General features: G+C 38.4%; 2 protein-coding genes across 8 annotated transcripts in view; both read left to right on the top strand.

Moving 5' to 3' along the window:
- LOC107564382 (myocyte-specific enhancer factor 2A-like) overlaps positions 1-9,004 on the top strand; it is an 86,152-nt gene extending 77,148 nt beyond the window's left edge. For 4 of the 7 annotated variants that reach the window (XM_016249448.1, XM_016249446.1, XM_016249447.1 and 1 more), the window contains 3 exons: positions 6,316-6,447; positions 6,513-6,647; positions 8,541-9,004. In XM_016249448.1, coding sequence (XP_016104934.1) covers positions 6,316-6,447; positions 6,513-6,647; positions 8,541-8,771 — 498 coding nt within the window. In that variant the 3' untranslated portion in view covers positions 8,772-9,004. The remainder of the gene's footprint in view (positions 1-6,315; positions 6,448-6,512; positions 6,648-8,540) is intronic. The other 3 variants (XM_016249449.1, XM_016249450.1, XM_016249451.1) reach the window with 3 other exon arrangements.
- Positions 9,005-11,862: 2,858 nt separating this feature from the next.
- The window catches only part of LOC107564381 (myocyte-specific enhancer factor 2A-like), a 29,974-nt gene continuing 19,787 nt past the window's right edge, over positions 11,863-22,049 (top strand). Inside the window, exons 1-2 of the mRNA XM_016249444.1 lie at positions 11,863-11,982; positions 13,876-14,101. Coding sequence (XP_016104930.1) covers positions 11,962-11,982; positions 13,876-14,101 — 247 coding nt within the window. The 5' untranslated portion in view covers positions 11,863-11,961. The remainder of the gene's footprint in view (positions 11,983-13,875; positions 14,102-22,049) is intronic.

Genomic DNA, 22,049 nt, shown 5'->3' with positions numbered 1-22,049 from the left:
CTCTCACTCACACACACACACACACAGGTTTGTTTTTGTGAAAAGTGGGGACATCCCATAGGTGTAATGGTTTTTATACTGTACAGACCGTATATTCTATTGCCCTACACCAACCCTACCCCTTACAGGAAACTTTGTGCTATTTCAGATTTTCAATACACTCCATTCTTTGTGATTTATAAGCGTTTTGAAAAGTGGGGACATGGGGTAATGTCCTGAAAAGTCACCTTCTCCTTGTAATACCTATGTCATACCTTTGTCATTATACAAATTTTTGTCCTCATTTGTCACAAAAACGCACACACACACACACACACACACACACACATACACAACCCAAATGAGCCAGCCATCCCCACACTCTGATAACAATAACACTTAATTTCCCTCACAAAACTTACTGTATTAGACAAAAAGAAAATTTTTGTTTGGATGCTTATAGGAGTCGACTGATTATCGGCCTGGCCGATTATCAATGCCGATATGAAGCATTTTTATGATTATCGGTATCGGTCATTTTTTAAACCGATTTGCCAATAAATAATTGAATTTTGAAACACGCTATTTGGCTCTGATGCAGCCTGTCGGAACCTGCCACAGCCATATCGCCCTGCAGCCCAAGACTGGTTGCCCACTGAAGCTAAGCAGGGTTGAGCCTGGTTAGTACCTGGATGGGAGACCTCCTGGGAAAACTAGGTTGCTGTTGGAAGAGGTGTTAGTGAGGCCAACAAGGGGTGCTCACCCTGTGGTCTGTGTGGGTCCTAACGCCCCAGTATAGTGACGGGGACACTATACTTTCAAAAAGCCCCGTCTTTCGGATGATACATTAAACCAAGGTCCTGACTCTCTGTGGTCATTAAAAATCCCATGGTACTTCTCCTAAAGAGTAGCGGTGTAACCCCAGTGTCCTGGCCAAATTGCCCCCCTGGCCTTTGTCAATCATGGCCTCCTAATAATCCCCAATCACTTGATTGGCTCTATGACTTTCTCTCCTCTCCACATGTAGCTGGTGTGTGGTGAGTGCACTGACGCCGTTGTCCTGTGGCTGCCGTCGTAACATTCAAGTGGATGCTGCACACTGGTAGTGGTTGAAAAAAGAGACTCCCCCCCCACATGATTGTTAAGCACTTTGGGTGTGCAACAATACACAATAAAGCGCTATATAAATGCATCATTCATTCATTCATCCGCCCATCTGATTTGTTCGGAGTCACGAGTCCGACCAATCAACGTGGAAGGCTAAAGGCACTGAACGTTTTGCACTCTCACAACAAAAGCGCATGCTAACTGGAGCTGCTTCAGTAATCACGCATCAGTTGTCTCTCTAAGGCAGCAGCAGACGTTTCTGAAGTTACAATAAATCACAATCCACTACACTGAAGTTGCAAAACACCTCAATATTATCTATTTATGGTTTCCGCGATGGGGAAAATGCAGACGGAATCGCGGAATCCAGTCATATAAATGGAATGTACTGTATAACTCGGAATGTCACGGAATTTGTCAAAGTTTGGATGAATTAATCAAAAGTAGGTCAGTACACTTAAATCGACTCGCGCTATGGACTAGTATCTGTAAATATTAAGCCGCAAAAAGACTTTAAATATGAATCCTGCATGTTCTGCGTGTCTCTGTATATGTGAATGGCACTGACGAGCGGTTTTGTTTACTACACACATACTGAAGTGCGTGACGCTCACGGTGTTTTCAGCATCTGCCGTCTCACTAAATGAAGGCATAAATAAATTAACAACATCCCCAGAACTGCTCTGAGAGTTACTTCATGAGCATTTAACCATTTTATTTTGAGTAAAACTATCGTCATATCATATACATAGGCTACAAAAACTTAAAAGGTCCTCATGGCAACCCGTCAAAATAAAAGTTCGGTTTAGCTACTACTACTACTACTACTACTACAATTATTACAACTTTTATTTAAAAGAATAATCACACAATACGCTATTTCTTCCATGTTTTAATTTTAATAGTAAACCACTTTGTTTGCCAAAAATAGAGTTTAACTCTCATTTGATTGTTTTATGCTTTCATTTGCACTGCACTGTAAATGAAAACTAATGGAAATTACTGTCACATAGGTCAATATTAAGATATTGTCACATAGGCTAAGATTAGGCTTTTGAACCAAGTTTGCCTAAAATAGGCTATTAGTGTTATAGTTTCATTAAAATATTTGCGGTCTTCATAACTTCTACAATGGAGCTATAAAGACAATTCAATTATTTACACTTATTATATACATACAGTATTTATGTGCTTTTTAAGTTAATCAATTGATGTGCATTAGATGATGAATTGAACAGTCACCTCTTGTAGGTTATGATTTAGTCATCAGAAAAGAATCAGTGAAGAATTATGAGAGGTTATGCAATTACACATACATTTCTAACATGTAAATTAGTTGTAAATACAGCTGTTTAGCTGTAGTACAGTATTCATAGGCTTAATCATGAAGCATACAGTGGCCCCACTTTTAACTCTCTCTTTATATTACCGTTATTGTAGATGGATGCACGGAAGAAGACAAGAGTAAGAAGTACAACCAACACCAGTAAAAACTGTTTTTGTCAGAGCCCTTGTTATTCTTAATTTTGACATTAATTTAAATTTTTACACCAGACATATATATCGGTTATCGGTCTACTTGGTCTGTAATAATCGGTATCGGCCCTGAAAAACACATATCGGTCGACCCAATACATAAAAAAGTAAAAACAAACTGACTAAATGGGCAACTCACTAAATTTTGAGACACAACCATCATCTCTTCTGGTGTTGTCTTTACAAACAATTTTAATTTTTTTGCAAAGGTCGGAAGGATGTTGCATGCAGTCGCCACTTTGGCCTGTTGATGAGAGATCATGGCAGCCGTACACTTAAAGGTGTAATTGAGAATGCAAATGATCCAGTTTAATCAAACTCATGCCCCCATCTGTGCTTGTATTTAATGGATTTACTTTCATCACTTGTTGGCAGCATCTTATTTTCTGCTGTAGTGCTGTGCTGACAGATTTTGATCGCAACGCATAACGCGATTGGCTGCATCGTGAGGTGAAGGGGGTGACAGGTGTTGGGGGAGAGGGACACCTGTTTGGACATGTGCTGATTTAGTGATCCGTTTACTAGAGCTGCAGGCAGTGTCTCTGGTACACCCAAAATATGGCAAGTCGTTTAAGAAGAGTGCCATCCCAGTCCTTCAGACTTTAAAGCACTTGGGGGCATGGTGCACTATGGGATTGTGCAAATGTGATTTTTTTTGCAAGACAAAAGGCCATACTAATGCTATTGTGTTGCTTTTTTTGGTAGATGTCACACTATTTATGTTTTATTTTGACTCACAATATGCTTTATGTTTTTGATTGGATGCACAATAGACCTTGGCGCCATATTTAAATTTTAAAAGGAAATGAAAACGATGCTGTGAGGGACAGAACTATAGTGTGTTCAATGATAACTTTCACTCAGAAATTGCTAGTAAATTTACAAATCATTACAAAGAAACGGCAAGTAACACTTAGTTTAAATGTGACAATTTTAAATTAGAAAGACTGAAATAGTAGTTTTTTTTGTAAAACATACAAAATGTCTTTGCTTTTTGTAAAACAGAAAGGTAAAACTAAAAATAAATTTGTGTAAAATCCTTTTTAACAGTGTAACAATTTTCACTCAGAAATTGCTAGTTCATTTTTTAGAAATAATTACAATGAAACAAGTAACACATTGAATTAAACATGAAATTTTGAAGTAGCAAGACTGCAGTAGTACTTTTTGTTTGAGTTTTTTTACAGTGTACGGTTGTTTAACAACATGCCAATAGTTCAGCTGACAAAACATCTTTCCAAAGGACTTTCGGTAGACACAAACAAAAACTTGTGAGTTTTGAAAAACACACCATCTAGAACATTTATACAGTGCATGACATTGTATTACTGTAAGTCTATCCCTCACATCCCCCTTTTTCATATGCGTAAAATTCAACATGGCATCTACTCTGATTAAGGTATATAATGTAGTTCCATCGCATTCTTTGTTTGGAAATGTTGTTGTGCTCATCAGCACTGTGTGCCCATGAGAAGGCCGGCCTGGCGGTCTGCGATTTCCACAGGGGCCCCTCCCTGCAGACTCAGGCCCCAGCGGACGGTGTGTCCCTAGGGTTACTGTGGAAGTCAGCGGCCCTGCCCTGCTCACACAGACCTCGCTGTCCAGCTCCAGCCACAGCACTTGCCACATAATGAGCAGGTTGGGACTATAATTTGCAGGTCCTGATGGAATCTGTGGCACTCTGGGAGAGAAAGTGCATAGTTTCACTGGTAAACACAGTGTTTCAGAGAGCCACATAGGGCCCTGTAAACAGGAAATGACCCAGGAAGGCGTTGCTCAGAAAGAGAGAGCGAGAGCCGCATTCGGCACCACACTAAATAGCTTTATGGTTACAGATGGTCCCAGAAAAGCCATGCATCTGTTGCTGTAAGCAGTATACCTCTTGCATTTTGTGTTTCGCTTAGACATAAGCACATTGTCTACATGTATCGATTGTTCCTGTGCATGAGTACGAATGCACTCTGATGTTTGAGTTCACACCGTGCGGAGCTCGGTTGCATATGTCATTAGATAAAGTAGATAAGGATCAACAAAGATCTCACTCTACAGTCACAGACATACCAGAGGACAGCAGCTGCACTCTAAAGGCACTCTCACACACACCCACACACATACCTACACTCTCACACACATCGCGAAAGACTAAGGGGCTTGTTAGTGTATATGCGCTTTGCTTCACTTCCTTCAAAACATGACTTTTTCATCTGAAAGAACATGTAACTTCTGCTGCCAAACCACCCTGAGTCTTATTACAGGAGCTCCATCTAGTAAGAAACAGACCAGAACTTCAAATGATGATTTCCCTTTTTTGAGAACCTGGCAGCCTTCATTGTCATCTTGTTAATGCAGCCTGTCTAATGGGTAAAGGAGAGTTTGAAAAATATGAGGTTAACACTTTACTTAAATCTGATATGCAATATATTATTCCTTATGAAGATATTTTTAATGCCATATAATGTAAATGCAATTCTTTTTTCAGAAATTGCATTTAATTAAATTATTAATTTACATTAAATTATATATTTTTAATTACAGAAAGTAATTGTAATATTAAATTATCTTCATAATTAATTATAATGCCTCATGATGCATAAAATTGTGATGTATTTCATAAATGATCATTATTTTCGTACATACTTAATAATAGGCTACAATACAGTTTTTTCCTGGTAATGTTTATACCTTTAAAGACTATAACGCATGACAGTACTTTAAATTGTGTGTTGTGATAATGTGTTTTAATGTATTACACTATTTTAAGGACCAGCTATGCATTGATAAACATTAAATTGTATTATACAAGCCTTAAGTAATGTGTTACCAATAGACTCCCTTCTGACAAACAAAATACAGACTTGTATTTATTAAAAACTACAAAAAAAGCTTCCGTTCCCTCTGGCTAAAATGGCTAATATTACAGCAGGTGCTGTGCCCTTTGCACTTTGCTCTTAGAATAATCAGTCCACTCCACACTTAAATAAATGTTAGTGACCAGATTTGATAATTCATTCAATTTGTACATTGCTTTCATTCTGATAGGCTCCTGTGAGTGGCAGGTGTGCTAAGTTACAGTGAGAGAGCTTCTAAAGCACTGCACTGTGGGATCCTCTTATGTGTGTGTGTGTGTGTGTGTGTGTGTGTCTTCCAACTGGGTGGCTTATGATAACTGAAAGATAATGAAATATGCATCACAACACACACATGCTGAGGGAAATGTAAGTTCCTAAGAAAGAGAGCAAAGAGGAGGGAGGGAGAAAAACGCAGAGAGAAAAGACGATTTGGTTTTCCCCAGCCTAATGTTTTTAAGGGAAAGGATAAGGAGTGACAATTCAATTTCCTCCCCGGGGGCTAATGCAATAGGCATTGTGCAACCATCAGTGTATTACCTCTTAATGTATTTGCCAAATTATCCATTGAACTGTTACAGTGCAATTTCAACATCCCGATCGCAGCTCTTCTGTGTTTACTAAGCAGCATGCAATTGTAGCAAAGTTCAGTAACTGTATTTTTCTTTATTACATTCTGTGAGTTATGCATTTTATCAAAATGTTCTGCCCTAGATTATTAAGGAGTTAACTGTCGTATTCACTAATTTATCAATTGCTTTGGCATTGTTTAAATGAACCCAACGATAACAGCTGTTTGGGTTTACATATGTATATGTTTGTGTGAATTTTCCTATTTCATTTTCAGAAATTAAGAAACAAAGGCCATATCGACTGTGCCAGTCCTGATCCAGATGACTGTTTCGGTCACAGTCCCCTCATGGACGATCGTTTCGGCAAACTAAATGAAGAAAGTGATTTAATGTACAAGCGCTGTGGTGTAAGTACTGCTTCCTCCCTGCCTTTTTGTGTTGATCCCTCTTTTTATGTTGATGTTCATTACAGGCGCTTAACAAGAAAGAACACAGAGGCTGTGATAGCCCGGATCCTGACGCTTCATATGTCCTCACCCCTCACACAGAAGAAAAATATAAAAAAATTAATGAAGAGTTTGATAATATGATGCGAAATCATAAAATCGTAAGTAAATGCAACGTTTTTGCTTGGCTTTGTGGCAGAAAGGGTACCCCCCCACACACTTTTTTCATTGCCTCACCCTGCAACCTCTGTCAACAGTTTTTTAAAGCGTACTCTTTATAGTTTTTTTTTGTCTGTCAGAAGTGCACTTTTTTCTCATTAATTTTACAGCCTTTTTCTCTCACCCTAATAAGATCACAATTTTTAAACCTTTCACATTATTAAGATCACAATTTGAAAAATGTTTTGATCAATTTCTAAAATAATAAGCACTTTTTAGATTCTGTACATACACTGAAGTATAAAATTTAGATTTTTCCATTTTGTAGTTGAATAGATTTTTAATTACAAATTATATTATCAGCATAAAATTTTAGTGAAAAGTTTAATTAACATTGTTAACATCACAAATTAGCTTATATTAAACTGCACAAACCTGTTTATTTCCAAATTTATAAATGTAAAAACATTTTGGTGTGGATTTTCGGGCCTCACTGTATTAAAAAAATAGTACAATTGTGATCTCTTTACAGTATTTTTTTTTCCAAAGAGAGTGTCTCTATGTCCACCTTCTGGCTAGAATACTGACAGATTCATTGGTTGAGGTAATTGATGTGTTCTTCCCAGCACTCTCCCCAAAAGATCTGGAAATTGAATCTTTTCTCTCAGTGCTGTGGTCTGTCCAGGTCATGTGATGGAGAAGATTTGCCACTGTATAACGATGGAGAGACTCTCACACCATTTCTCCTCCACTCATTAGAACTTATTTCTTTTAGTCTCACACTTTCTGGTGGGTGGCAACACCTGGTGGCAACACCTGAGTCCTAGTACAATCAAATAACTGAACCATTTTCAAGTTAAAGCTGGTAACAAATAAATCTCAGAGTATTTAATTACATTTTTTTTTTTTTTATTGAGACAATAGTGATCTTATTGGGTGGTGACCATATCATTCTGTACCTGATAGTGGGTGCCAGCCAATTGTTTCCACTGCACCGAATGGACATAAACAAAACTAGAGTTCTTTGTGTCATTAACACACTAATATTTTCACTAACTGGCTCGCTTCACTATTAAGTGAATGGACACTGTCCTTGCTCACACTCGCTCTGGATAACTGTGTGGATAGTCAGCAATGCACTGCCTGTTGAATTGATTATGATGCCAGAGATGCTTCCTTATGATTAGTTGTAGCTATTTCACCTCTTTTTTCCCCATATAAAATGTCTATATATTGATTACAAAAAATCTAAGTATATTGTGTTTTTCTGTGTTTTAATTTGTTTTGTTTCGTGAAAGGGCCAAGTGCAGTGCTGGCTATAGCCATGTTTGACTCGAAAGCTATTTCAATATATTTCCCAAATTTGCATGCCTTTGTAATATATCTCATCCCAAGATGTTGTTTTATGTAATGAACCTGGGTCAAAATTGGTGTTCCGAGCACAGTGAAAATGACTCCCAATAGGAGAATTGTTTTTCAGGAGTATTTCTCACTTTATGCCAGGCTTTTTGGACAGCCCAAGGTGATCCCGAGATCTCCCTCCTGAGATTAAATTTTTCCACCCGGCAATCTATCTCCTGTTTTCCTCCATTGTATGATAAAAGCACCAAAGCTCAGGGGTCATCTTTCACTTCTAGTTGAAGCCTGAAGATATGTGCAGTGTACCATTATGGGCAATTCTACCTGAATATCCAGGCTGAATGAATTCAAACCGCTGCACAGAACCAACTCGCCACCATTCTCTGATTGTATCGTTTCTTCTTGAGATAATTTAGTATCTGTGTGAATGTCAATTTTGATACTGGGATATTTAGATGAAATATAAGCATGACAGGTTGCTTTAAGAGTCTTTGATGCCTCCCACATTAAGCCTTTTTTGTGTGTCTCTCTTCCAGCCGACAGCCTTGCCCCCGCAGAACTTCTCCATGCATGTGGCTGTGCCAGTGACGAACCCCAACGCCATGTCCTACATCCCCGGGGCCTCTCTGAGCAGCCAGAGCCTGTCGGTCGCCACTGCCTCTCTGAGTGACGGTGCCATGCTGTCTCCTCCACAGGGTTCCCTGCACAGAAACTTAGTGTCTGCCGGGGCCCCACAGAGGCCCCCCAGCACAGGCAGCGCAGGTTAGTGCTATTCCCTCTACGTTTTTTCATTTCTACCAGCAAAAGTGGGGCAGGTTCTGCACCGTCACAGGATTGTGGGATTGTAATGGCTTATATATCAAGAGATGTGTTTTCTGTCTTATTGCTTTGCTTTGAAAGTTCAATACAGATGTTGTTTTTTCTACATCTCACATTGAGAAATCTGTAGTAATGGAACAGTAATGTTGTTTCCCAGCTGCTATGTACAGACATCTATATGTTTCTTGTTATGCTTTGTGTTTCACACCTTCTCAGCACTAGGAAGTGACATCAATTAGTAGTCTCCTGGAAGTGGTCTCCATGACGACAGCAAGCTTTAATACCATCTGATCTTTAAGCAGGTCTGACAGCAGTGGGCTCTGTGGCTGGGCCGCACCAGCCCTAGTGTGAACCATGAGAGACAGACAGAATGACTGTCATACAAATAGTAGATACAATTACAGTAAATGTGTTTACTGTAAAAAATTGATTCAACAGAAAGCTTTTTAGATTTATACTCAACCTTTAAGAGGAACCTTGCAACCTGAAAATCCATAAATAGCTGTTTTGCATTTGGCCCTTGTGCAATTTATGTCTTCAAGTTATAGCACGAGAGTTAAATGCATGTTTTTCTGCACTGGACACATTAGTCATCCTTTTATCTCTGTTGCTATGTAGGAGGGAGGCATGATCATAGTAAAGTGCAAAAACACTGCTGAACTGCATCGCTGCAAAATAATGTTTGATGTTCCAACAACACCCATTACTGACCTCAACAATTCCCAAACGCTCACCCTCCACAGGCCAGCACACGCTCTCTGGAGGTGTACTCATCAGTACAAATATTGCTTGAAATCACGATGGGAAGATTTGATTGAGATTATCTTGTGTAACTGACTTGTGGGAGATTCTGTGAATCAGATTGGTTTATATTCACATTTCTATGCTTTGATGCTAGTTTGTTAGTTTCTTTGAGTGCTTGCCTTTTGAGTATCTTTGAGATAAAACTGAAACGGAAACTAAAAAAGTCTGGATTGGCCAGAAGCCAAAACTGAAAATATTGTATAAAACATTATACAACACAAATTTTAAAAGATTTAAAACATAAATTCAGTGTTAGTCTTGCTCAGTTGTACCTTACATCATATAAAATTAGATGTCGTGTTAGTCTCTCACTTTCTACATATTGCTTGTTGCAGAGAGGTGCATGTGTGTTACAGAAAAAACTCTTTATTAATCAAGTATCAAGGGGTGATATCGAGAGAGTATCAAGAGATATACATTACTGTTCAAAAGTTTGGGGTCATCAAATTTTAAAAAATGTTTTTGAAAGAAATATCTTATGCTCACTATGGCTACAATTATTTGATCAAAATACAGTAAAAGTGTGTTATTGTAAAATATTGTAAAAATGTAAAATAACTGTTTTCTATTTTAATATATAAATATATTTAATATATTTTAATGAAATTTTTTCCTGTGATAGGAAAGGTGCTTTTTTAGCAGCCATTACTTCAGTCTTCAGTGTCACATGATGCTTCAGAAATCATTCTAATATGCTGATTTGATGCTCAAGAAACATTTCTTATTATTATCAATGTTACAAAGAGTTGTGCTGAGTAATATTTCTGTGGAAACCATGATATGTTTTTCAGGATTCTTTGATGAATAGAAAGTAAAAAAAAAACAGCATTTATTTGAAGTAATATAAACGTTATTACTAGCACTTTTGATAAATTTGCATATGTTCTGAATAAAATCATTCATGTCTTTAAAAAAGAAAAGAAAATCACTCACACCACATTTTTGAACAGTAGTGTGTGTACTGTAACTTATGCATACAGTGCAAAAAAATTTAGATACTAAATAAAAGAAAGAAAATGTGAATGATGCAAAAGTCGCCTCCATGACATTAATGTGTTGTGGGTAGTTGCACAAGGGATTTGTATGTGCTTGCGAAGATGTTCTAAAAGGTTTTTACTGTGATGTTATGCAGTTGCTAAGGTTGTGTTCTAGATTGTTGCCAGGGGGTTGTTATACTGTTGCAAAGGTGTTATATTGTGTTGCTAGGTGGTTACTATTGTGTTCTGGGTGGTTGTTATGTGGTTGTTGACTGGCCCACCTTAAAGTCTGTATGAAATTGTCTTTCATGACCTGGGTCATTCATTCAGTGCAATGTGTTTTTTCTAGGGATGTGCGCGACGACTAATTTTACTGTCGTTTAAACGGAAGTTTTGTATCCGAGTCGACTAGTCTAAAAGCAAGAAACCCCCAAAAGATGGTAAGAAAAAAAATAAACTATCTGCATGTATATAATAGCCTACATTAGAAATACTTAATCTATGAATCACACTGTCAAATCCCTCAATGAATTGCGCTAAAAATAGGTCACAATTATGCCGTACGCTTGCCTTGCGTTATCATCATTTAATTTTAGACGGTCGTTAAAAAGAAAAAAAAAAGAAGAGCACACACTCAACGTCAGCCAATGCTTATTTATTAAAATCAGCTGGTGAAATGCAGAACAATGGAAAATTGTTCGCTCTGCAGGAAACTGAAAAAAAAGAAAGGCACGCAGAGATAGCGAAAAGCAAGCCAACGGAATTTCAGAAAGCGCCTGGACATCCCGCACCACCACCAAAGTGGGTCTTCGTTAGATGAATAGACGGCGCGGACGGGATCGCAGTGGCGGCGGGCTGTTGTGAATGACGTGATTGACATTAGCTGGCTTTGGCTAGTCTCTAAGCTAATGCCTACATGCCTGTATTGAATATGATTACGCATGGCTCCAGCAGAGTTATTGTAAGCCAGTTTGACATTACACAGTTTACACACAACTTTTCAGTTTCCTTCTAATTCAAAATAATCCCACACCTTACTCGTCTTTCTTGTGGTCACTTTTGAGCTCGCCACAACTGACACAAAGAAAACTCATACGAGGTCTGAGGTAAAAATGTAGTTTACGCCCAGATACACTTTTAAAAATAATGTATTATTTTTCAAATGTTTTATTTTAACTTGTTATTTAAAATGTTTTAAATGTAACAATGGTAATTTGATTGTAACATAAAATGATGGAAAATTTGAATGATAAAGAAAGAACACAGAGGCTGTGATAGCCCGGATCCTGATGCCTCATATGTCCTCACCCCTCACACAGAAGAAAAATATAAAAAAATTAATGAAGAGTTTGATAATATGATGCGAAATCATAAAATCGTAAGTAAATGCAACGTTTTTGCTTGGCTTTGTGGCAGAAAGGGTACCCCCCCACACACTTTTTTCATTGCCTCACCCTGCAACCTCTGTCAACAGTTTTTTAAAGCGTACTCTTTATAGTTTTTTTTTGTCTGTCAGAAGTGCACTTTTTTCTCATTAATTTTACAGCCTTTTTCTCTCACCCTAATAAGATCACAATTTTTAAACCTTTCACATTATTAAGATCACAATTTGAAAAATGTTTTGATCAATTTCTAAAATAATAAGCACTTTTTAGATTCTGTACATACACTGAAGTATAAAATTTAGATTTTTCCATTTTGTAGTTGAATAGATTTTTAATTACAAATTATATTATCAGCATAAAATTTTAGTGAAAAGTTTAATTAACATTGTTAACATCACAAATTAGCTTATATTAAACTGCACAAACCTGTTTATTTCCAAATTTATAAATGTAAAAACATTTTGGTGTGGATTTTCGGGCCTCACTGTATTAAAAAAATAGTACAATTGTGATCTCTTTACAGTATTTTTTTTTCCAAAGAGAGTGTCTCTATGTCCACCTTCTGGCTAGAATACTGACAGATTCATTGGTTGAGGTAATTGATGTGTTCTTCCCAGCACTCTCCCCAAAAGATCTGGAAATTGAATCTTTTCTCTCAGTGCTGTGGTCTGTCCAGGTCATGTGATGGAGAAGATTTGCCACTGTATAACGATGGAGAGACTCTCACACCATTTCTCCTCCACTCATTAGAACTTATTTCTTTTAGTCTCACACTTTCTGGTGGGTGGCAACACCTGGTGGCAACACCTGAGTCCTAGTACAATCAAATAACTGAACCATTTTCAAGTTAAAGCTGGTAACAAATAAATCTCAGAGTATTTAATTACAGTTTTTTTTTTTTTATTGAGACAATAGTGATCTTATTGGGTGGTGACCATATCATTCTGTACCTGATAGTGGGTGCCAGCCAATTGTTTCCACTGCACCGAATGGACATAAACAAAACTAGAGTTCTTTGTGTCATTAACACACTAATATTTTCACTAACTGGCTCGCTTCACTATTAAGTGAATGGACACTGTCCTTGCTCACACTCGCTCTGGATAACTGTGTGGATAGTCAGCAATGCACTGCCTGTTGAATTGATTATGATGCCAGAGATGCTTCCTTATGATTAGTTGTAGCTATTTCACCTCTTTTTTCCCCATATAAAATGTCTATATATTGATTACAAAAAATCTAAGTATATTGTGTTTTTCTGTGTTTTAATTTGTTTTGTTTCGTGAAAGGGCCAAGTGCAGTGCTGGCTATAGCCATGTTTGACTCGAAAGCTATTTCAATATATTTCCCAAATTTGCATGCCTTTGTAATATATCTCATCCCAAGATGTTGTTTTATGTAATGAACCTGGGTCAAAATTGGTGTTCCGAGCACAGTGAAAATGACTCCCAATAGGAGAATTGTTTTTCAGGAGTATTTCTCACTTTATGCCAGGCTTTTTGGACAGCCCAAGGTGATCCCGAGATCTCCCTCCTGAGATTAAATTTTTCCACCCGGCAATCTATCTCCTGTTTTCCTCCATTGTATGATAAAAGCACCAAAGCTCAGGGGTCATCTTTCACTTCTAGTTGAAGCCTGAAGATATGTGCAGTGTACCATTATGGGCAATTCTACCTGAATATCCAGGCTGAATGAATTCAAACCGCTGCACAGAACCAACTCGCCACCATTCTCTGATTGTATCGTTTCTTCTTGAGATAATTTAGTATCTGTGTGAATGTCAATTTTGATACTGGGATATTTAGATGAAATATAAGCATGACAGGTTGCTTTAAGAGTCTTTGATGCCTCCCACATTAAGCCTTTTTTGTGTGTCTCTCTTCCAGCCGACAGCCTTGCCCCCGCAGAACTTCTCCATGCATGTGGCTGTGCCAGTGACGAACCCCAACGCCATGTCCTACATCCCCGGGGCCTCTCTGAGCAGCCAGAGCCTGTCGGTCGCCACTGCCTCTCTGAGTGACGGTGCCATGCTGTCTCCTCCACAGGGTTCCCTGCACAGAAACTTAGTGTCTGCCGGGGCCCCACAGAGGCCCCCCAGCACAGGCAGCGCAGGTTAGTGCTATTCCCTCTACGTTTTTTCATTTCTACCAGCAAAAGTGGGGCAGGTTCTGCACCGTCACAGGATTGTGGGATTGTAATGGCTTATATATCAAGAGATGTGTTTTCTGTCTTATTGCTTTGCTTTGAAAGTTCAATACAGATGTTGTTTTTTCTACATCTCACATTGAGAAATCTGTAGTAATGGAACAGTAATGTTGTTTCCCAGCTGCTATGTACAGACATCTATATGTTTCTTGTTATGCTTTGTGTTTCACACCTTCTCAGCACTAGGAAGTGACATCAATTAGTAGTCTCCTGGAAGTGGTCTCCATGACGACAGCAAGCTTTAATACCATCTGATCTTTAAGCAGGTCTGACAGCAGTGGGCTCTGTGGCTGGGCCGCACCAGCCCTAGTGTGAACCATGAGAGACAGACAGAATGACTGTCATACAAATAGTAGATACAATTACAGTAAATGTGTTTACTGTAAAAAATTGATTCAACAGAAAGCTTTTTAGATTTATACTCAACCTTTAAGAGGAACCTTGCAACCTGAAAATCCATAAATAGCTGTTTTGCATTTGGCCCTTGTGCAATTTATGTCTTCAAGTTATAGCACGAGAGTTAAATGCATGTTTTTCTGCACTGGACACATTAGTCATCCTTTTATCTCTGTTGCTATGTAGGAGGGAGGCATGATCATAGTAAAGTGCAAAAACACTGCTGAACTGCATCGCTGCAAAATAATGTTTGATGTTCCAACAACACCCATTACTGACCTCAACAATTCCCAAACGCTCACCCTCCACAGGCCAGCACACGCTCTCTGGAGGTGTACTCATCAGTACAAATATTGCTTGAAATCACGATGGGAAGATTTGATTGAGATTATCTTGTGTAACTGACTTGTGGGAGATTCTGTGAATCAGATTGGTTTATATTCACATTTCTATGCTTTGATGCTAGTTTGTTAGTTTCTTTGAGTGCTTGCCTTTTGAGTATCTTTGAGATAAAACTGAAACGGAAACTAAAAAAGTCTGGATTGGCCAGAAGCCAAAACTGAAAATATTGTATAAAACATTATACAACACAAATTTTAAAAGATTTAAAACATAAATTCAGTGTTAGTCTTGCTCAGTTGTACCTTACATCATATAAAATTAGATGTCGTGTTAGTCTCTCACTTTCTACATATTGCTTGTTGCAGAGAGGTGCATGTGTGTTACAGAAAAAACTCTTTATTAATCAAGTATCAAGGGGTGATATCGAGAGAGTATCAAGAGATATACATTACTGTTCAAAAGTTTGGGGTCATCAAATTTTAAAAAATGTTTTTGAAAGAAATATCTTATGCTCACTATGGCTACAATTATTTGATCAAAATACAGTAAAAGTGTGTTATTGTAAAATATTGTAAAAATGTAAAATAACTGTTTTCTATTTTAATATATAAATATATTTAATATATTTTAATGAAATTTTTTCCTGTGATAGGAAAGGTGCTTTTTTAGCAGCCATTACTTCAGTCTTCAGTGTCACATGATGCTTCAGAAATCATTCTAATATGCTGATTTGATGCTCAAGAAACATTTCTTATTATTATCAATGTTACAAAGAGTTGTGCTGAGTAATATTTCTGTGGAAACCATGATATGTTTTTCAGGATTCTTTGATGAATAGAAAGTAAAAAAAAAACAGCATTTATTTGAAGTAATATAAACGTTATTACTAGCACTTTTGATAAATTTGCATATGTTCTGAATAAAATCATTCATGTCTTTAAAAAAGAAAAGAAAATCACTCACACCACATTTTTGAACAGTAGTGTGTGTACTGTAACTTATGCATACAGTGCAAAAAAATTTAGATACTAAATAAAAGAAAGAAAATGTGAATGATGCAAAAGTCGCCTCCATGACATTAATGTGTTGTGGGTAGTTGCACAAGGGATTTGTATGTGCTTGCGAAGATGTTCTAAAAGGTTTTTACTGTGATGTTATGCAGTTGCTAAGGTTGTGTTCTAGATTGTTGCCAGGGGGTTGTTATACTGTTGCAAAGGTGTTTTGCTAGGTGGCTAGGTGGTTACTATTGTGTTCTGGGTGGTTGTTATGTGGTTGTTGACTGGCCCACCTTAAAGTCTGTATCTTTCATGACTTCATGACCTGGGTCATTCATTCAGTGCAATGTGTTTTTTCTAGGGATGTGCGCGACGACTAATTTTACTGTCGTTTAAACGGAAGTTTTGTATCCGAGTCGACTAGTCTAAAAGCAAGAAACCCCCAAAAGATGGTAAGAAAAAAAATAAACTATCTGCATGTATATAATAGCCTACATTAGAAATACTTAATCTATGAATCACACTGTCAAATCCCTCAATGAATTGCGCTAAAAATAGGTCACAATTATGCCGTACGCTTGCCTTGCGTTATCATCATTTAATTTTAGACGGTCGTTAAAAAGAAAAAAAAAAGAAGAGCACACACTCAACGTCAGCCAATGCTTATTTATTAAAATCAGCTGGTGAAATGCAGAACAATGGAAAATTGTTCGCTCTGCAGGAAACTGAAAAAAAAGAAAGGCACGCAGAGATAGCGAAAAGCAAGCCAACGGAATTTCAGAAAGCGCCTGGACATCCCGCACCACCACCAAAGTGGGTCTTCGTTAGATGAATAGACGGCGCGGACGGGATCGCAGTGGCGGCGGGCTGTTGTGAATGACGTGATTGACATTAGCTGGCTTTGGCTAGTCTCTAAGCTAATGCCTACATGCCTGTATTGAATATGATTACGCATGGCTCCAGCAGAGTTATTGTAAGCCAGTTTGACATTACACAGTTTACACACAACTTTTCAGTTTCCTTCTAATTCAAAATAATCCCACACCTTACTCGTCTTTCTTGTGGTCACTTTTGAGCTCGCCACAACTGACACAAAGAAAACTCATACGAGGTCTGAGGTAAAAATGTAGTTTACGCCCAGATACACTTTTAAAAATAATGTATTATTTTTCAAATGTTTTATTTTAACTTGTTATTTAAAATGTTTTAAATGTAACAATGGTAATTTGATTGTAACATAAAATGATGGAAAATTTGAATGATAATTATGTTTTTTTTTCTGTCGTGTAATCGACTATTGTTTTCAGTGTCGACTAGACCCGCACATCCATTGTCAGATCCCTTAGATAAATAGTATCACACTTCTGCTCAACAAGCCACATGATTTGAGTAATCATTCATGTCTGTAGTACGATGATACATACCAGAGTTTAATACTTAGAATTAAGGGTTTGTTCAGTATGAGCAATAGTGATTCTTGCTTTAGCAGGTTAGCACTTTCGCTCCTTAAAATTCTGCAACATTGAAATGTGTTTGACACACTAAAGGGAGCACAACGCTGCGTGTGAAGGCTGGCCTGTCACACACATGTACCCACACACTCAGAGATAAAAGATGCAGATGGTTAATCATCTCATTTTGTGCGTCTCATTAGGTGACATACTGGGTGCCCTCACAGAGTTCACAGTGCCGAGCGGTGTCGATTCCAGCCCTGCGGGAAAGTCCTCTGGGGTGACTGCATCAGCTCCTCTGTCAATAGATGTTTCGCTTCGCAGGGGTTTCTGAATCTGCTTCCTGTTTTTATGGTTGATTTGTAATAGGGGATATCATTTTCAGGACGTATGTCGCCCTCTTTCTTCATCCTAATGGAGTAGTTTTACCGCTGCTCCTCATGCGCCCGGATAAGCGGGTCTCCCTCAATCACATCTCCTCTGCTTAGAGTAAACCTGGCATATTACAGTAGAGAACACCACCCCCTTCTCTCTCTTGATATTTGGAAATCTAGGCCAAACTGTTATGAGCCAGTGATGGATGTTGAAGTGACTCTGCCCTTTATGAGGACATAAAGGATATTATCAAGGGTTTTTATATGGCTTCTCATGAAAAAGAAAAATAGCATATTACAATTATCATTCACAGAAAACCTCAGAGGTTGTCTCCCAGGCCTCTGAGCCACATTTTCCACCCAGATGGATGAGCATTAAGTTGTGCCAGAACTGACTTGTGGGTTTGGGCGTTTGATAGAGCGGGTGTAAGCAGTCATGTGATGACGGAAAATGGCGGCAGCTGCAAGTGTCTCTGCCCCGTTGCTTTTGTGTACACACACTGTCAAGTCACCAAGGACGCACACAAGGTCATATGTCCAACTGTTCCTCCCTGACAGTTACAAATACAAGGGTTGCCTCCGTACTCTAGTGGGCCTCTTTGTCTATGTCAGCGAAAGACTAGGGCTACTTTTTCAACATTACAAAACACCCAAGCACAAGAGCATGACTGCTGGAACAACAAGCCGTGAGATTCATGCTCTCTCACATGATCTTGAAGATTCCTCCTGCCCTAATTTGCCGGGGGGGCGGGGGACTTTTTCTTTCAGGAAAAATTGGAAAATTATCACTATAAAAGTCAACCAGGATCATTAGACGTAGTGAGGGTGCAGATTAGATGCAGCTCAGCAAGAATTTCCATTCTGTCTGTGTCTGTGCATGAAACAGTTAACTATGTTTCAGCAGCTGATTCAGACAGGTAAATAAACTCAGCATTTCCATTAAGGCCTCGGCCCCCTGCCTCCATCCCTCCCGGCCCCCTTGAGTTTCCTTCCCCCTATTGACAGGTGCATCTGTTTTCCTGGTACTGTAGCAGTCCTTATACGCTGGCGTAAGCCTGCTAAATGCCTGACCCAGCATAACCCTGCAAGCATTCGGACCATGACATCCCTCTAAGACTGTTGTGCACAATGACCAGGCAACCTGTCATACGCATTCTGTGGCAGTGAGAGGCAGAGACAGGTGGAATTTAACCATCTTTTTGCCAACTACACACACACACACACGTATGCGCTTACTGAGTGCTAAGTGTCCGAGACTCACTTGATTGAATGTACACAGTGGGAGGTAATATTGGTTTTTGAGTCTCCTATGAGATCATGTACAGTATAACACTCAGAGCTTTTTGGTAATGAATACCGCAGAGTACTTTTTCAGTAACATAGAGTAGAATTCATTGCTATTATGCGCCTGATGCCTCTCATCAGTCTTTTAATAATTGTCAGACATTTATGAGCCAGTCCCCTCTAGCATAGTCCCTTTGCGACAGTATTGTATCTCTGTAGAATCAATATTTAGAGATTTGAAACAAGGATGTTGCTAGATATAAATGAAACCCAGGGGTTAGCCTATTAATGCTATATCATAATGCAAAAATATCTACACCATTTAAATTGGAATTCAGTATTTTGAAGGAATGTTAACTTGGCTATGCTGCATCAAGGTTTGGTAAAACCTTGGTATTTTAATGAAATGTTTAATGAAATAATCAAACATATTGCATTTTATATAATAAATGAGAGAGTTGGGAAAATTATTTATAGAAATAAAATGTAAAATAAATACATTTTATATATATATATATATATATATATATACACTCCCTTGGTGCCCACTTTTAACCTTATCAGTACAATATAACAGACTATATTTCTCACCCTTGCATTGTGCCTTCAAGTCTTCTATGTAAATTTCTTCTTTGCATGTCAAATTAGATACAGTGTCTTCAAATGCCTTTTTCTCATGCCTGTTTGCAAGTTTTCAGATTTCCCTCTGGGTCCTATATGCATTTCATCATTTATATGTTATAAAAGGATGGTACATTTGTAAAACTGCATTAGAGGATCATAAAACAAAACAAGTCTGTTCTAAAAAGTGTCATAAAAATAACCAAGAACCTTGTTAAAAATAAACTTCAGTCGCTTGAGATGCCACAAAAGGATATGCAGAGCTGCAGGCGCTACACACAGCCAGGAATAGCACAAGATTTAAAGGATGATACTACATTTTACTCTTATTTGAGCTGTTTCTCATAGGCATTAGCTGAATAAACATCAGACACGTTCACACACACCACACAATGAGAAATAGATGATGTAAGATGAAGACGTACTTTTACTGGCATAATACGACACTGATCGCCCAAGGCAACACTTGAACTTCAGTAAGACCAACACAGAATGAATGCTTTTCTACAAGCAATAATCTGACTCTACGGAAAAATATAATACTGCTACCATTATGATTAATGGTGACTCTCAGTAGGAAGAAAAACATTGCATCAACGTCTAGGGAGGGTGAGAATGAGACAGACTCAAAGTGTGCACAGCGTGTGTGGGCGCAGCACTGACGGCAGTGATCTAGCTCTCACCAGTTGTCTCTGTTTGGGTGGCAGTGCTGGCGGAGGGAGGGTCTCATCACTGCTGCTGAAGGAGTCGCTGAGACCGTACACTTCCTGAAAACGCTTCCTATTGCGCTGCTCGTAAATGCTTTCACTCTGTGGTGTCTGGTAGAAAACGGAAGGCAGTGGCTCAGAATAGTCCTCCATAAACTGCATGTACTTCAGAACTGTGGGTAAACAGGGCAAAAAGTAAATAGGTTAAATCAAGACACAAGGTGCTAAAAACTGCATAAAACATGCATAAAGAAGGTAAAGGTTATGATGCCAAAATGAGACTAAGAGACTGTAAGAGGGTGTGAAGGCACAGTTTACTACATGAATCATTCATAGTCATTCAGCATTTTATTCTGTTTATTTGAGAAATCAAGCAGAATTTGGTCATAATCCCATTTGTAAGCAGTATGCAAATTAATATTGACGCTCAATATTCAATAATCTCAAGATTCAATAATCTGCTAACTAGGATGAATCTGTATAAAACAGATGACATATGCATGTATTAATCTAAGTTTTCTAGAAATAATTGTTATTTGTAATGTCAACAGTATTTTACATTAATTTTTAATTAGATAGATAGATAGTTAATTCAACACATTCCTATGTGATATGTTAAAGATATGAATAACAGTTCACCTGTATTTATATATAAAAAAAATTATAATAAAAAATAAACAAATAAATAAATATTAGGTTTATATCCTAGATTTTTTTGGAATATGAAGATTACCAAAAGGCTCAAACATAAATTGAACATGTCTGTAATGCTCTGTAATAAATAGAGTTAATAAAATATAAAAGAGAAAAACAGCTCAGCATCCTCTGTGTGGCCTCACATAAACTCTTCTATCAAGCCACACCGCTCATGTGTGAATTACGACATGATTCAATCATCCCTCCCTCCAAACAAGAGTCTTTCAGCAAGAGCTCATTTCCTGCTGGCTTGGGTGAGGCCTTGAACTGTATTCACTAAGAGATCTCTCCAACAAAGGCATTATGCCATCTGACCTCACATTGAAGATGACATCACTGTATCCTATCCCCTACCCGACACTGAGGGGCTTTACAGAGAAAAACTCGTGAAAAACTGGCTTTGCCATACTGCGTCATTCCTCGCATAGATTACACAAGGAATTTAGTGAACTGTGCAAACAGCTTATTCTGAAGACAAACAAAAAAGCCAGGGCTCGAACTACCTGTTTGGTCACAGCACTCAAAGATTAAATGCTGCTTTAAAGTTGGCATGAAATGAAAATTTCCCACAAAAAAAAAAAAAGCCCACAAGGCTATCAGATCTGACTAAACAAGCGTTTCTTACTCTGACTTGCTATCCTACAAACAACATATCTAAATTTCTCATACTCACTATGGCGACTCTTCTTCTCCGGCAGGGGTGGAGGGCTCTGAGGGATCTGTGCGTTCTCAGCGGGGCCAAAGTGGGGGAACGGTGGGGTCTGCATGTCCTCATCAGGAACATTGTCATATTGAGAGTACAGTCGTTCCACCTGAGGCGGAGGGGGTCGCCGTTCCTTCTTCGGGAGAGCGGGCGGTATTGATTGAAGCTGAACAGGGAAGGAGGATGATTCGTTGTGAGACTCGGGGAGTGGGCTCAGACAACCCCCCGTGTGTGCGGGAGGGATCTGGTCGATGCTAGACAGGTCCTGATGCAGGAAGTCATAGTC

This window comes from Sinocyclocheilus grahami, unplaced genomic scaffold (genome assembly GCF_001515645.1).
Source record: "Sinocyclocheilus grahami isolate Dianchi unplaced genomic scaffold, SAMN03320097.WGS_v1.1 scaffold928.1, whole genome shotgun sequence".
Classification (NCBI taxonomy): domain Eukaryota; kingdom Metazoa; phylum Chordata; class Actinopteri; order Cypriniformes; family Cyprinidae; genus Sinocyclocheilus; species Sinocyclocheilus grahami.
This window is presented reverse-complemented; position numbering and strand designations above follow the sequence as displayed.